Here is a 14,681-nt window from a genome sequence, read left to right as displayed (position 1 = left end):
AAAATTCATTGATAAAGTTATACTCTTTTGAAGGTTGAAGGTTCTAATCCTCAGTGCAGGCAGTACTCAAAATACAATTGTGAATTACTTAGGACTTCTACTTATGATGAAATGAAATTATGCTAATCCTGTGAATCAAATAAAGGATTCCGTTTCAAATTCCATGCAGATCCCCGAGTTTGACAGAAAGATTCCCGAGTTCAACAAGATGCATCTGAAAGAAGGTCGGAGGTTACATCTGCCAAAATATTGTTAAAAATAACACTCAAGATGAGAATAGTAGTCCAAAGAATACAAATAAGAAAATTTGATCTGTATATTAATATTGTATCCAGCGCAATTTTTTTTTTTTTTACATTTGAGAAAAAAATTATAATAATAATAATAACTGTTGCCAAATTTAGGTTTCAAGGTTTAATGGTAATTAGCAAACAGATGCACATACGTATCAATAATTCATATCTTATTTATTTCAGGGTGGTCATGATCGAAAACTTGTCTGCAGCGATGACCATTACTTGCACATTGCCAGAAAAACTCAGATAAGACTCTATTTTCCAAATTTGGCTTTTGATGAAATGAATAATAATGGTAAGTATTATTATTCTGCAATTGGTACCAAAATGGAACTTGAAGTGTAACAATCTACGTTAACAAAACTGAGCTATGTTGATGGTGGGTATCAATTTCTTGGGAAATCCTCAGAAAAACAAGTGCTACCACCTTTATGTTCTTTGCTGTGGGTGTATTATATATAGTGAATGGATTGTGACGATTATAACGTCTCCACCTGACTTATCGATTCTCTCTATGCTGTCCTTTATTTAAAAACAAGCGACCAGTTTAAAAACAAGCGACCAGTTTCCCACAAATTTCATATTTTACATATGTCCCTGACTTATAGCAATTTTCTATTTTCATTACTTATTTTCCTGCAGCCCAAACTTAACACAAAACAAAACTATGCTATAGTATTATTTTTCTTTGAAAAATACTTTGAATTCTGTTTGTAGAATAAAAAAAAACATAACATTGAGGAAATGCTTATAGACTTCACAGTGCAGAAATAATGCTTTGCAAAATCAAGACAACAAAATATAAAATGAGAACATCATATGGTTTATTTCCTTATGTGTTACAATTGTTTCATAACCATTTGGACAATTTTAAATATTATATCATTTAAAAATTTTCCAAAAATAGCTACTCTTCAGACAGCAAAATACACCTGTTATACATGTATGAATATATTCATAGTCGCTATTTTAAGGGATCAAGCAACTGTGCTTACTTTCTTACCATTATTTTATTATTATATATATATATATTTGGATTTTACCGTCACTGGATTATTTATCTTCCACCAGACTATCCATTCATGTGTAATCACCCTTTTCTTCACCATATTCCCTCTGCTTCACTTTTTTTGTTATCAAGTAAGATCTTTGACTTACTTGTTGTTTCATCAAATACTTTTGCATGCAAAATCCGATCCCGCATTTTGCTAATTCCTACCCCCTGATGAGAAGAAAAGTATTTCTTTGAAACTCTGCGGATTAAGGACTATCCACTTATCTAGTATTTCCTTTTCAGATTAAATACGTTTTTAACTCATTTCAAAGTGTTTTTTAACATGTTTTATTAACTGTTTGCTCGTGTATATATATATATATATATATATATATATATATATATATATATATATATATAGGGTGTCCATAAAGTCCATATGCATAAAAAAAATTAACCTTATTAGTATTTTTTTTTTTTTTACAATTTTTTTTATCACAAATGCAAATAAAGTTATAATTTTTTTTAATGCACACGGACTTTATCAACACACACACACACACACACACTCTCTCTCTCTCTCTCTCTCTCTCTCTCTCTCTCTCTCTCTCTCTCTCTCTCTCTCTCTCTCTCTCTCTCTGTATATATATATATATATATATTTGTAAATAAACAAACAAATTCAGCACTTTCTAAGCAGTGGTCAAATGTTTCTTTGAATAGACATTTGAAGATATTGTTTGCTGGCACTGATCCCATGTGCCAGAAGGTAGAACTGCCGATTTTCAACTGGTTTTAGGTTCAATCTCTGGCTCTGGATGAGGTTCTAGTCTAGCTACATTGAAGAGTTGTGATACAGCAAAACAATCTGTGGATGACTATGTATCAGCCTAAGGAAGCTTTGCATATTTTATTTTAAAAAAAAATAAATAAATGTCATTTAAATTCCTAGAGATACTAAGTCCAACATATCGCAGACTTAGCACTTGCATAAGCTAACTTAGTGCCAGGAAATTCACAATTACAAATGGGGATTCAACTATATAACAGTGAAAGAAAAAAACAAGGATTTTAACTTTAATTGTTAAATAGAAAATGGGAATGATCAGCTGTTTACCATGGAGCTGCTTTGGAGATTTTAAAACAGAACAGCTGTTAAATTCATGACTCTCCAGTTAAAAATATTATTTTCCCAATAACAAAATGTAGACAACCAAGTTACTATTTCACTAATATATGAATTGAAAAAAAAAAAACAAGACAAAAAACGATATACATACACACACACATGTTTATATTTATTTATTTACTTATATATATATAGAGAGAGATAGATAGATATATACACATACATACAAGTGTATGTGTGTGTATGGCCACTCTGATGAGTCGTAGACGACAAAACACGTGTCAGTGGATAATTATATTTTAAAAATAATATATATGCCACTCCCCATGTGGGGGTACCAAATTGGTTAAAGGGAAAATTATTCCCAACTCACATTTGGGTAAAAATGCACTTTGGTAAATAATTGAATTCATTCAAAATGTATTGCAAAAATAAACAACATCTAAGTAAATTGCGATATATCCAAACAGTTGTGCGAAATGAACCAGCGGATAAAGGGTTTAGGCTCATTACTGCGGGGTCCCAATTGATGAGTTGTAAACGACGAAACACATGTCAGTGAGTAGTTATATTTAAAAAACAATATATATATATATATATATATATATATATATATATATATATATATATATGTGTGTTGTAATAATAAAGGTGAATCCCCATTACTTATTATCCCATTATATCTTGATTTGCTTCAGTTTGTGTATCTGTTTCAGCTCTGCCTTGTGTTGCCTTCTATAAATTTAAGTTTCTTTTATATACACACTAAACAATGCTTCAGGCAAACTACATTAACCTCTTATATATCTTTTGTTTTTACCCCCTAATAGGAACCTGGACAATGATTTATAATCAAGGTTTTGAAATAAAAATCAACAACCAAAAGATGTTCGCCTTCTCCCAATATAAAGCAGTCGGTGATAAATATGTGAGTTTATGCCATAAGATCAAGACTGGTTGGGTTCATAATGTTGATGGTTCCAACTGGGCATGTTACCGTGGATCCAAAGAAATTCAAGCCAAAGAGAAGAATAAAATGAAGAAATCTGACCATGATCTCCCACAGCCGGCAGCCAGCTTCTTCCTAAATCGCATGTACCAACCAAATCCAGACTTTATTAAAAGTGAGTATTTTATTTCTTTTGCGGTTTTTACAAATTCACTAGAATTTTTTCTCGTTTTCTACTTCATCTACTTCTTTTGCAGTCAGCACCGAAACGAATGACTGATTTAGAAACCGAAACTCTGTATACCTAGAAATGCATTCTTTTATGCCCCCCACCTCCCCGGGCCCACACTTATGCAAATGAGTACTGGCCTTGCTTTCGGCTCAGTCGTGCATACACAGTAATATTTCTGCATCTGTCGTCACAATGTTGCCTTTGTCATGCATTATCTACAGTTCTGCATTTTTATATCATTACTAGGGATGGGACGACTCCAGTATTTTTACTGATTCTGATACAATTACCAATTCCGTATTAAATTCCTGATTCTGATGAATTACCGATGCTGATTCTTTCTAAATCTTTATATATTTAACTATAAAGTGGTTATTTTTTATGATTACCATAAAAACACATGTTAAATGTGCAGATATTTTCTCAAACGTGTAGATACATTTGTGAGGGATGATTAGTTTTTAAGTTTACTAATAGTTTAAAATCAATAGATATTCACTATTTTAGCATTACTCTCAGTGGTAGAATATTTTTCTTTAAAGAAAATCAAATAAAAAAATCCAATTAAAAGAATCATTGTTGGCATCGGAAAATATGCACAAATTTTTTTGATTCCAATACCCCAAAATTTCCGATGTTTTTGATTCCCCGATTCCGATTAATCAACCCAATACTAATCATTACACAAATTCAGATTACCATATTGATTTAAAAAATAATATATATATATATATATATAATATAAAAATATAACACGGAAATTACATAATTGTCAATGCAATAATTTATTTCAACCTTATGGTATTTTCAAGCATCTAAACTAGACAATTACATTTTTGATACTGAAATAAAGAAAGAAAACGAATGGGCCTCGACCGTCAAAAAACCAGAGGGGGTAGTAGTAGCAATCCACTTAATACATTTTATAGAGAGGGTGGGAGGGATTTTTTAAAAAAACAACAACAAGAACATTATGATACTTATAACGGCTGTCCGGTAGCTCGACGTAACAACAGACACACACACACGCAACACACACATACACACGCCCCTAAATATGCACGTTCTTACACGTAAATGCCTTGACACGCGTTTACTAACCTAGGAAGAAGAGGGAGAAATATACGGATATAGAGAGAAGGAAATAAAATAAACTGCGCGTAAGGGAAAGAGAAGAAGAAAGAAAAAAAGAAGAGAGTGACCATCCGCTGCCTGTCATATGGTTTCATTAGTCTAGAATCTCTAAGAAAGAGAAGGGAAAGAAAATGGAGATTATACGCACGTCATAGAGTTAATTGAGTCATGGAAAGTAAGTCTATTAAAAGATAAATAAAAAAAGTTTATATACAAAGTTTTAAAACTATCTGTATGTTATCATGTTAAAATTAGTTAGAAATAAATATTATCTTATAATACATTTAAATATTGTATTTGTAATATATTACTATGAATTCAAAAAATTGAGTCTTATGTAGTTAATATTTTATATATTTTTATGTAATTAATTTTATTGGTGATTATAGCGGTTGTTGTAATTTTGCTCACTAATATTTCACTTCCTAATTGATTAAGATGCAGAAAATTGCATTATTAGTCGCCCCCAATTCCATAGGATGTATATAGTTTCGGTTAATATATACTTTTATTCATTTCGTACACAAAAGTACTTTCATGCACGCATAAAGAAATAAATAAAATAGTTATTATTTTAAAGTTTTGTGCAAAAGAAAAGAGATGCAGTTTATGCCTCGAGGAAAAAATAAGAATCCTGAAGTACGAACACAATAATCTCTTAAATAAACGAGATGAACTGATGGCCAGATGTAGACATAAATGTAAATTTAAAATAACCAATAACTCCAGATCCGACAATCAGATAATTCTATAACGGTAAAGAGACCGAATTTAATACCACTAGATTATTTACGATAAACCCTCCCACCCCACCCCACTGGCAATTATAGTGCTGTCCGGTATATACTCGGTAATAACGACTTGATGATATTTGTTGTCCAAAATCTAAGTTGGGTGTACTTATTCCGAAGTAACTGTTTATCCAAATTACTTATAAATAAATGAGATAGCTTTAAGAAAATAATTTTTCTCTGCAGATAATACATTAGTTATTAAACTGATTTAAGTCAAAAAGATCAAATACTACCACTAGACATTATTAGATTTAATATAAATTAACACAAAACTTTAAAATAATAACAGGGGACCCATTCATATGTAATATATTGATGTTGGCATTCTGTTCAGTGTAAACGGAGACTCTCTGATATTATTGTAGCTTTTTTGTTCAAACTGCAAAAGTATTTATCTAAGCTAGCATGAACGCCCGGCAAAGCCCGGTTGTAAAGTACGCTTAAATATGATATTTTAATTCTTCAGATTTTGTATATATTATTATAGAATTAATGTTCTATCGATTTCTATATATTATAAAGTTGAGATTTCAAAAATGAAAAAATATCTATATGACTTGGGTTAATCAGCTTGAATCGAAACTGAATCCAAAACTTATGAATATATATATATATATAATTTTAGTTCCTTCAGCTATAATCGAAACCAAAACAAAAACTTATGAAAAATTCTTAATAGAATTATTTATAAAAAATAGATTACTAAGGTGTCATCAGCTATAATCGATTAGATTATTGGAGTGCCATCAGCTATAATCGAAACCGAAACTAAAATTATAAAGAATTCTTAGTAAAATGATTTATAAAAAAATTAAATGACTTGAGTCACGATCACTGAGATATAGAAGGCCTGTTAACTGAAAAATGCCTGCAGGCAATGTGAGTAAGATTTGTTGAACTGTTACTATATGATTAGTTAATGAATTTTTAAGATGAATTTGTGTTCGTTATGTCTCGATAAACATAGAATTTCCTATATCATTTCCCATTTCAGTCATGTAAATTATTTACAGTTAAAATGTTATAAAACAAGTTTTGAATATATTTCAAAGAAATAAACTACGCCCGGTGAATTCATCGATCGTTTTTGTTAAATAAAAATTTTTTTAAAGCTGTTATGAAAAATGCTTCTAAATTTAAAATATTTGAAAATAATGAAAGGTTTTATTTATTATTAAAAGAATGGACTGAAAAATATTCTCATATAAAAATTGTTTGCTTTGCGGTTTAAAATAATAATAAAATGAAATATTCGATTTTCTTCGATAGACATGTAAAAATGTCAAAAACAGGTTCACTTACTGTTATAATTTTTTAGATTAAAATTAGCCAAATGAATGTGCAATTATATAACTATGTAAATGAAGAATTGTTCTTTCCCTTTAAAAAAAAAATATGTTTAAATTACCACAAGCTATTATGGCTATTAGCATGTAAGGGGCAATGAAAAATAGTTTTTATGGCTATTAACGTAGTCACGTGGTTGAACACAACAAACTTTAGGTACCATGTACCTACATGATGGTCTGGTAATGACGTCACGCTGTCATGTTCATTGGCCTGTACTTACTCTCGGTGGCCTCGCTTGAGAGCCATCAGCTATTATCCAAATTAAAACCAAAATTTATGAAGAATTCTTGGTAAAATTATATATTACAAGAAGTGAATGTACATAACAACGATTAAATGACCCGGATGTAAGTGTGACACGGAAAATAACACGCACGCTATCGTATTAATATATAGATGTTTTTTGATTTGATTGTATTTTTGTATTTTGTGGTTTATTTTTTCTTTGTTGTTTTTCCATGTTTTTTACATTTTGTTTTAACTGAATATGGGGAATCCTACTGGATTCCAAACAATAACCTACTATTTCCAAGACTCCAACCAAGAGATCTTTTTAGGAGTCTAACCATTCATTTAAGTACAATTTTTGGATCTCTCTTGCACTTGGTTCGCTGAGTATATTCACCAAGTGATTTAAGTTCTTTTTATGAATCCCGTTTCTCTTATGAATACTGGAAATCTTAGGGTTCCACTTCCTTTACATGTCATACATAAGATTTTGGTTTTTAATTGTTTTCATTTTAAGCTCTTTTTAGGCCGGCATCATTGTAGACACTAATTTCAGCTCTTTCTCTCTATCTCTCTCAACACGGTGTCAGGTTATACAGTTCTGTTTTCTAAGTATGTAAATGTAGAGATTGCATAGTCAACAGAGGATGGTGTATGACCCATTTCAAACAGTTTCCATATTATTCACCTTCATCCCAAACAAGGCATATCACCACTTGGACGTAAGAGGCTACTAATTGGGACCATGCCTAAAAAAGATTAACAAGATGGTGGCTTATGTTACATTTGAACTTCTGCATATCAGTACAGTTTGGAAAGCAGGTAGCAGGAAAGGAGTGTCAAAGTCTAGGTGTTTGAGAGAATAGAAAGCCTTCTTCAACAGTGAAGGGGTGGGATTTTGTTGCTAAGCGGGTTTGTCAGAAATATGTACATCGAGGAGGCACAAGTGCAATGAGTTCATGAGAGCACACTCCATTAAAATAATTGTAAAACTGACACAGATGCAACATTGCAGTGATGGGACAGGAGTTGGAGGCTTGTTGCCAAAATAGAACCTATTAGATTGGAGACTCTTTTTTCTTTTTTTTTTTTTAACCCTATCCAAAAGGGAGAGACTAGTGGTTGGAGCACCAGCCCAGATATGGCAACAATACTTCATGCATGGACGAATGGTGGGGTTGTAGAGGTACGGGATACTTTCAGGTGTAAATAGTTTTCGACCACTGCAGTCTTTGTAATGTCCTCAATATATTTGTTCCAGTTCATATTTCCTGTGAATGTTAAGCCAAGGAATTTAAAGGAAGAATTTTCAGATAGGGAGTTATTTTAAAATTATCATTTTATTTATGTATTTATATTTTTCTTTGACAAAATGCGTTCTTAAATAGAACAATGCCATTACTGCTTCTCATGTTGAAACATAATTCCAATTCCTTGTAATTTATTCTTATTAGAGGGGGGACTTACTTCCTATCTTTTTTTCAATTTTAGAAGGCAAAAGAACTTTTTAAGTAAGAGTCTTAATATACATGGTATTATAAAAAAACCTAGACACCTCAAAAGCATGTGGACCTGACCTCATCCCGTCTGTGCTATTAAAAAAATGCACTGCTGAGGTCGCTCCTGTTCTCTCTAAACTCTTTAATAAATGCCTTAACGAATCTTGCTTTCCTGACTGCTGGAAAACTGCTTCTGTGGTACCAGTTTACAAAAACTCTGGCGAAAGAACTGACCCATTAAATTATCGCCCAATTAGCCTTCTTCCTCTATTCGCCAAAATATTTCAGTCCTTAATTAATCAAGCTCTAGTCCACCACTTTACAGCTGCTAAACTTCTGTCAGACCACCAATATGGATTTAGGCAAGCCCATTCTATTGCAGATATTTTAACTGTAATCTCTGAATGTTTATATCAAGCACTAGAAAAGGCAGGAGAGGGGAGGGCAGTAGTCCTTGATATATCTAAGGCTTTTGACATGCATGGCACGATGGTCTTGTGATGAAAATTAAATCCTATGGTACTACTGGACGAATGCTTAGCATAATTAGATCCTTCTTAAATGAGAGAAGAATCCAGGTTGCCCTTGATGGGCGTACGTCCAAAAAATTTGATATAAATGCGGGTGTGCCTCAGAGATCGATTCTTGGACCTTTGTTATTTCTGATATTCATAAATGACTTACCTGATAAAATTGTCTCTGAGATGGGTATATTTGCCGATGACACTACGCTCTATAGCAGGCACATGGGTAAAACTAATGAGCACATATCTAAGATAATGGTCGAAACCCTAGAGGAAGATCTTCAGTCTGGAGTAGAATGGGGTCAAAAATGGATGGTAACAGTCAATGCTGCCAATACAAAGCTCCTTTCCTTTAATAATTACATGAAACCTTACCAATCACCAATAGCTATGGCTAGCGATAATTTACCTGAAGGTTTCAGCATAGTTGTGGTCGTATCTACCGATTGAATTCCTGCTTTCTTTCTTTTTCCTTTCTTCCAATTACTATCGGAATTCTCATCTAATGCTCAGCGCGTGGCATTATGATTTGCTGGTCACCATGTTCCGTCAATGCTAAACCTGAGCTGTGGGCATCATGTTCCAGAGAAATCCGAGTTGAATGCTGAGTTACGTCTGGTTCATTAAATGCATAAGTACAACTTATTTTATTTTTAGTTATGCTTTATTTCTTGAATTTAACAATTTCTGTTTTACTCTTTTAACGATTGTTAAAAAAGTTTGTTTTATATGCACGTGTTGTCAGAATCGTTATTTTTCGTCATTTTCAAAATAATCGACCGAAAAGAAACGATGTCGAATAAAAGTTTTTTTTAATATGGTAATATTTTTTACTTTTTAATATTTAAAAACAGTTGGATTAGATACAATCACTGTTGCAAAATATGACGGAAAATGGGCCTGTAGTTTTCTAGTTTATTTAAGTCAAACAAGCTAAACGTTTCATTTTGATATATCTATATTTGTATTGATGTTAAGTTGATACTTAATATGTATAGTTTATATTTATATTCAAATCTATTAAGTAAATAATTATCCATAGTTTATACCTACATTTGATATTTATAGGAACTATTATGATTGCTATATCAGGTTTCGCATGTGGCGTGAACACACAAATCGTAAAAGGGAAACAATAGAAAAATTATCGCCTTTGGCAGGCAGGGGGCGACACTAATTTCCCCTTTTACTTCTCTCTCTCTACTTCTGTTTATTTTCCTTCGTTCTCTTTTTACCTTGACACAATCATGAACGTACACGATATCGCATCACTCTAAAAAAAATAAGGATAAATTTCCACCTGTACACATGTGCAAATATTCAAAGTAAGCCTAGCTTAATTTTACCATAAACATTAATGGTCTGCAATGAACACTTGAATTAATTTCACCAACAACATTAAAGAACATTTCAAAACTATGCCTAATCACAGGTGTACAAACACACACACACACACACACACACACACACACACACACACACACACACACACAGACTCTTATGTTTTTTCCATTGTTCACAATAAATATATTGTTTGTATATATGTAAATCAATCCTATGTTGTTTCATTTTAATGTCAGTCGAAAAAAAAACGCACATTTATCCTCTACATATTACATCTATATTGAATATAGACTTATTAGTAATAGTTTACATTTATACTTTCGATGCCTCCGTTCAATCTTGAAAGACAAAGGATACCCCATGCAAGGGCACCTGCACGTGTAATTGTGTGACAAGGGTTGCACAGTCCCCAACCACACCTCTCCTGAATCGGCACTGCTTGAGTCCAGTGGCAAGGAGAATTCTAGGACGACTCAAAACAATGCCGAGATAAGCGGAGAGCATATACAACACCTGGAAGTCCCAAATGGTCACCCATCAAGTACTGGCCAGGCTCATTGTTGCTTAACTCTGTGATCTGACGGGAACCGGTGTGTCAAACATGATTATACTGTATCTATACTTTAGTGCAGAGTCTACAAAGCCGTTGTTCTGCCAGCCTTGCTATACTCAGCAAAGACCTACACTCTGTATAGAGAACACGTAAGGAGACTGGAAGCCGTCCAGCAGAGACACCTAAGAAAGATCATGAAGATCAACTGGAGTGACTATGTATCAAACGTGGAAGTTCTCAGGAGAGTAAACCTAGACAGCATGGAAGCTACCCTGCCTACTATGCAACTATGATGGACCGGGCACATTGCCAGAATGGAAGACAACCGAATCCCAAAAATGATCTTCGACGAGGAACTAGAAAATGGAACCCGCAAGGTAGGAGGTTAGAAGATTCACTAAAAAGATGTAACAAAGCGGCACCTGAAGACGATGAGCATCAATATTGAGAGTTGGGAGGAACAAGCCAAAGAAAGGAGAAGCCGGCGGAACAGTCTCCACAACGTGAAGGAAGGAATAAAGAGAAAGATTGGAGAAACCTTAGAGTCGAGACACTATCGATGACACACACACACATATATATATATATATATATATATATATATATATATATATATATAACACATATATATATATATATATAACACACATATATATATATTTATATAACTCATATATATATATATATATATATATATATATATATATAACACATATATATAATAAAGAGAAAGATTGGAGAAACCTTAGAGTCGAGACACTATCGATGACACACACACACACACATATATATATATATATATATATATAACACACACATATATATATATATAACACATATATATATAACATATATATATATATATATATATATATATAACATATATATAACATATATATATATATAACATATATATATATAACATATATATATATATAACATATATATATATATATATAACACACACATATATATATATATATATATATATATATATATATATATATATATATATATATGGTGCCTGTGACCGGATGTTTATTATAGCAGAAAAATAGTCATGCGAGATGAAAGATGATGGAATGAATGAGGAAGGCCAGCACTAACCAGATCTCTACTCGATAGGTTCTGAGAATACCAAGACACATTAGAGGCATATTAGCACTCAAACCGCATTCATCATAACCAGTGAGAGAAAAATACGATACAACTGTGTGTGATAACTAGGGCTAGGACAACAGCATATCCTTTTCATTGTTTTGACTCTCGAGTGTGTATGCGGCACCTGAAGACATTGAACATCAATGTCGAGAGTTGGGAGGAACAAGCCAAAGGAAGGAGTGGTTGACGGAACAGTCTCCACAAAGGAAGGAAAGAAATAGAGAGAAAGATTGGAGAAGCCTTAGAGCTGAGACACTATAGACGACACAACTCTGGCACCCACAATTGCAGTGCCTGTGACCGGATGTTTCACACAGGAAGTGGACTACGCTAACACCGAGAGATAAAGCATCGAGGCCCCGACTAGTTATCGTCCAGACTGACAGACTGTATGATGATGATGATGATGATGATGGTGATGATGATACTTTAAACTGTATCTATTAAGTAGATAATCCTTGCTTATTTCTTTCCTTTTTGTGGTTTAAAATATGTTTTTGTCTGAAAACTAAATTTGAAATCCTAATATCATTTTGAATCATACTTTCCCTCTTTGTAAGGGAAAAGGGTAACAACTGACGTCCAAATTCGTAACAGTGATGGGAACATAGATCAAAACTCTTCTAACAAAAAAAAAACATTAGTAAATAAACAACTCGGAAACAAATTCTAAAGCTCAAAATAATAAATTTTATTTAAGCAGAAGTTTATATATGGGAGATGTGTAATTTGTATTCAATCCTGTATGTTCATTATTTACCATGAGTATGAAATTAAAAAGATTAAAGTCCATGAATAAAGCAGGGAAATGTGAGTTTTTATAAGATGAAAGTCCAGAATTATAATCAAAGCGAAAAATTAGTATTTGTATAATTGTAAGTGTATTGGCTGGAAATCTTTTGTGACTGACGAAATCCTTTGCGACTGAAGAAATTGTTATTGTCAACATATTTTATGGAGAAACACTGCAAATGAAGGTATACCAGGAAGGTAAGAGTTTTGCAAGGAAGAATATTCATCCATTGTTCTTTGCGTGAGCTTCATTGGTAAAGGACTGAGTAATTTGTTGCTTAAATTTAGTATTCTTCGCAGTCCAGTTTTACATCTTTTAGACGGAGTCAGACACGTGATAATCATAGGTAGTGTTTTAGTAACTTGTGGAAACATTGTTTTTGGCACGTCAGGCCTTTTATATTCATTTTCTAGAATGTTCCGCCCTGTTCACCATCTATATGCATGAATAGACAAAAATATAGTCCCATGGATTTGTGTGTAAAAAGGTTGTGTCACAACCATGATTCTATGTGCTGATAGAATTGCGTGGGCAAAAGATGACAAAGCTAAATTGTTCGTGAAATGAATAAATTCCAGCCGAATACATTCCTCTGATTACGTGGCAAGCGATTTGATTTAGCTGATCTTTATCCTATTCTTCTTTTTTTTTTAATCGTATCGGTGACTCACACTCTCCACTTCCATGTGGCAGAAGCCGCACTTGTTGCCGTTGCTGAGACCACTCCTCTTCTTAAAAATACTGGTGATCTAAGGCAGCCATTATCGTCCTTTCTTGATTTATCGCAGTCTTCTTTTGAAACGGTCATGGGTCCAGTGTCTCCTATGATTCCTGGAACAATTCTAATTTTCCTAAAATTCAACTTTCTTTTCATGCCATATATGGAAATTCTCTTTTCCCTCTCAGCTCTGTTTCTTTTTGTGATTTTTACACATTCACTGTAATTTAAAAAAATTTTCTAATATTTTAACATAAAATTAAATGACCACATTCATTTAAAAATCACCTAAAAATAAAAATGAATAATAATTTAAAAAATCCTCATAACTTGTCTATTGCATAAAAGGTTTCAAATATACTCTTTTTCACTCTGAGGAAGTTTCTGTCAGTAAATAAAATATAAAAGATCATTTAATTGCAATTAGTTGGAACTCTCTTGCACTTGGTTCACCAGATATATTTATGGGCAGATGCTTTTTTGAACTGATATGCCATTATATATATCGCACACAAGCATATCTCAAGCACGCACCAGTGATCTGTCCTTGTGATTTCTGATTTGTCCGACTGGTGGCGTTCTCTACTTCCTGTTTTTTTTTCTTTACCCACTTCCGTTATATACCTATCTCTCTCTTTCATTTGAATGGTGGATGTGAAGACATGCTTTTTCCACACACCCTGACAGAGTGTTATCGTTTCAAGGTAAGACGATATCCTAACAGTATACACAATGAACTCATATGCACACCGAACTCTCATATCCATCCATACACGTATACACAATGAACTCATATGCACACCGAACTCTCATATCCATCCATACACGTATACACAATGAACTCATATGCACACCGAATTCTCATATCCATCCATACACGTATACACAATGAACTCATATGCACACCGAACACTTTTAACTTCATGCATGCTCGTTCATATATCTACACACATACACACACACATGTGTACACAACACTCTCT

At 32.9% G+C, this 14,681-nt stretch overlaps 1 protein-coding gene across 1 annotated transcript in view; it reads left to right on the top strand.

The window, feature by feature from the left end:
- Positions 1 to 14,681, top strand: part of LOC145243913 (dipeptidyl peptidase 1-like) — a 98,318-nt gene that overhangs the window by 63,040 nt on the left and 20,597 nt on the right. The window contains exons 2-3 of the mRNA XM_080107025.1: positions 477 to 591; positions 3,250 to 3,543. Of these exons, the coding sequence (XP_079963151.1) occupies positions 477 to 591; positions 3,250 to 3,543 (409 nt within the window). The remainder of the gene's footprint in view (positions 1 to 476; positions 592 to 3,249; positions 3,544 to 14,681) is intronic.

This window comes from Euprymna scolopes, chromosome 22 (genome assembly GCF_053919585.1).
Source record: "Euprymna scolopes isolate OS-2025 chromosome 22, ASM5391958v1, whole genome shotgun sequence".
NCBI classification, from domain to species: domain Eukaryota; kingdom Metazoa; phylum Mollusca; class Cephalopoda; order Sepiida; family Sepiolidae; genus Euprymna; species Euprymna scolopes.
This window is presented reverse-complemented; position numbering and strand designations above follow the sequence as displayed.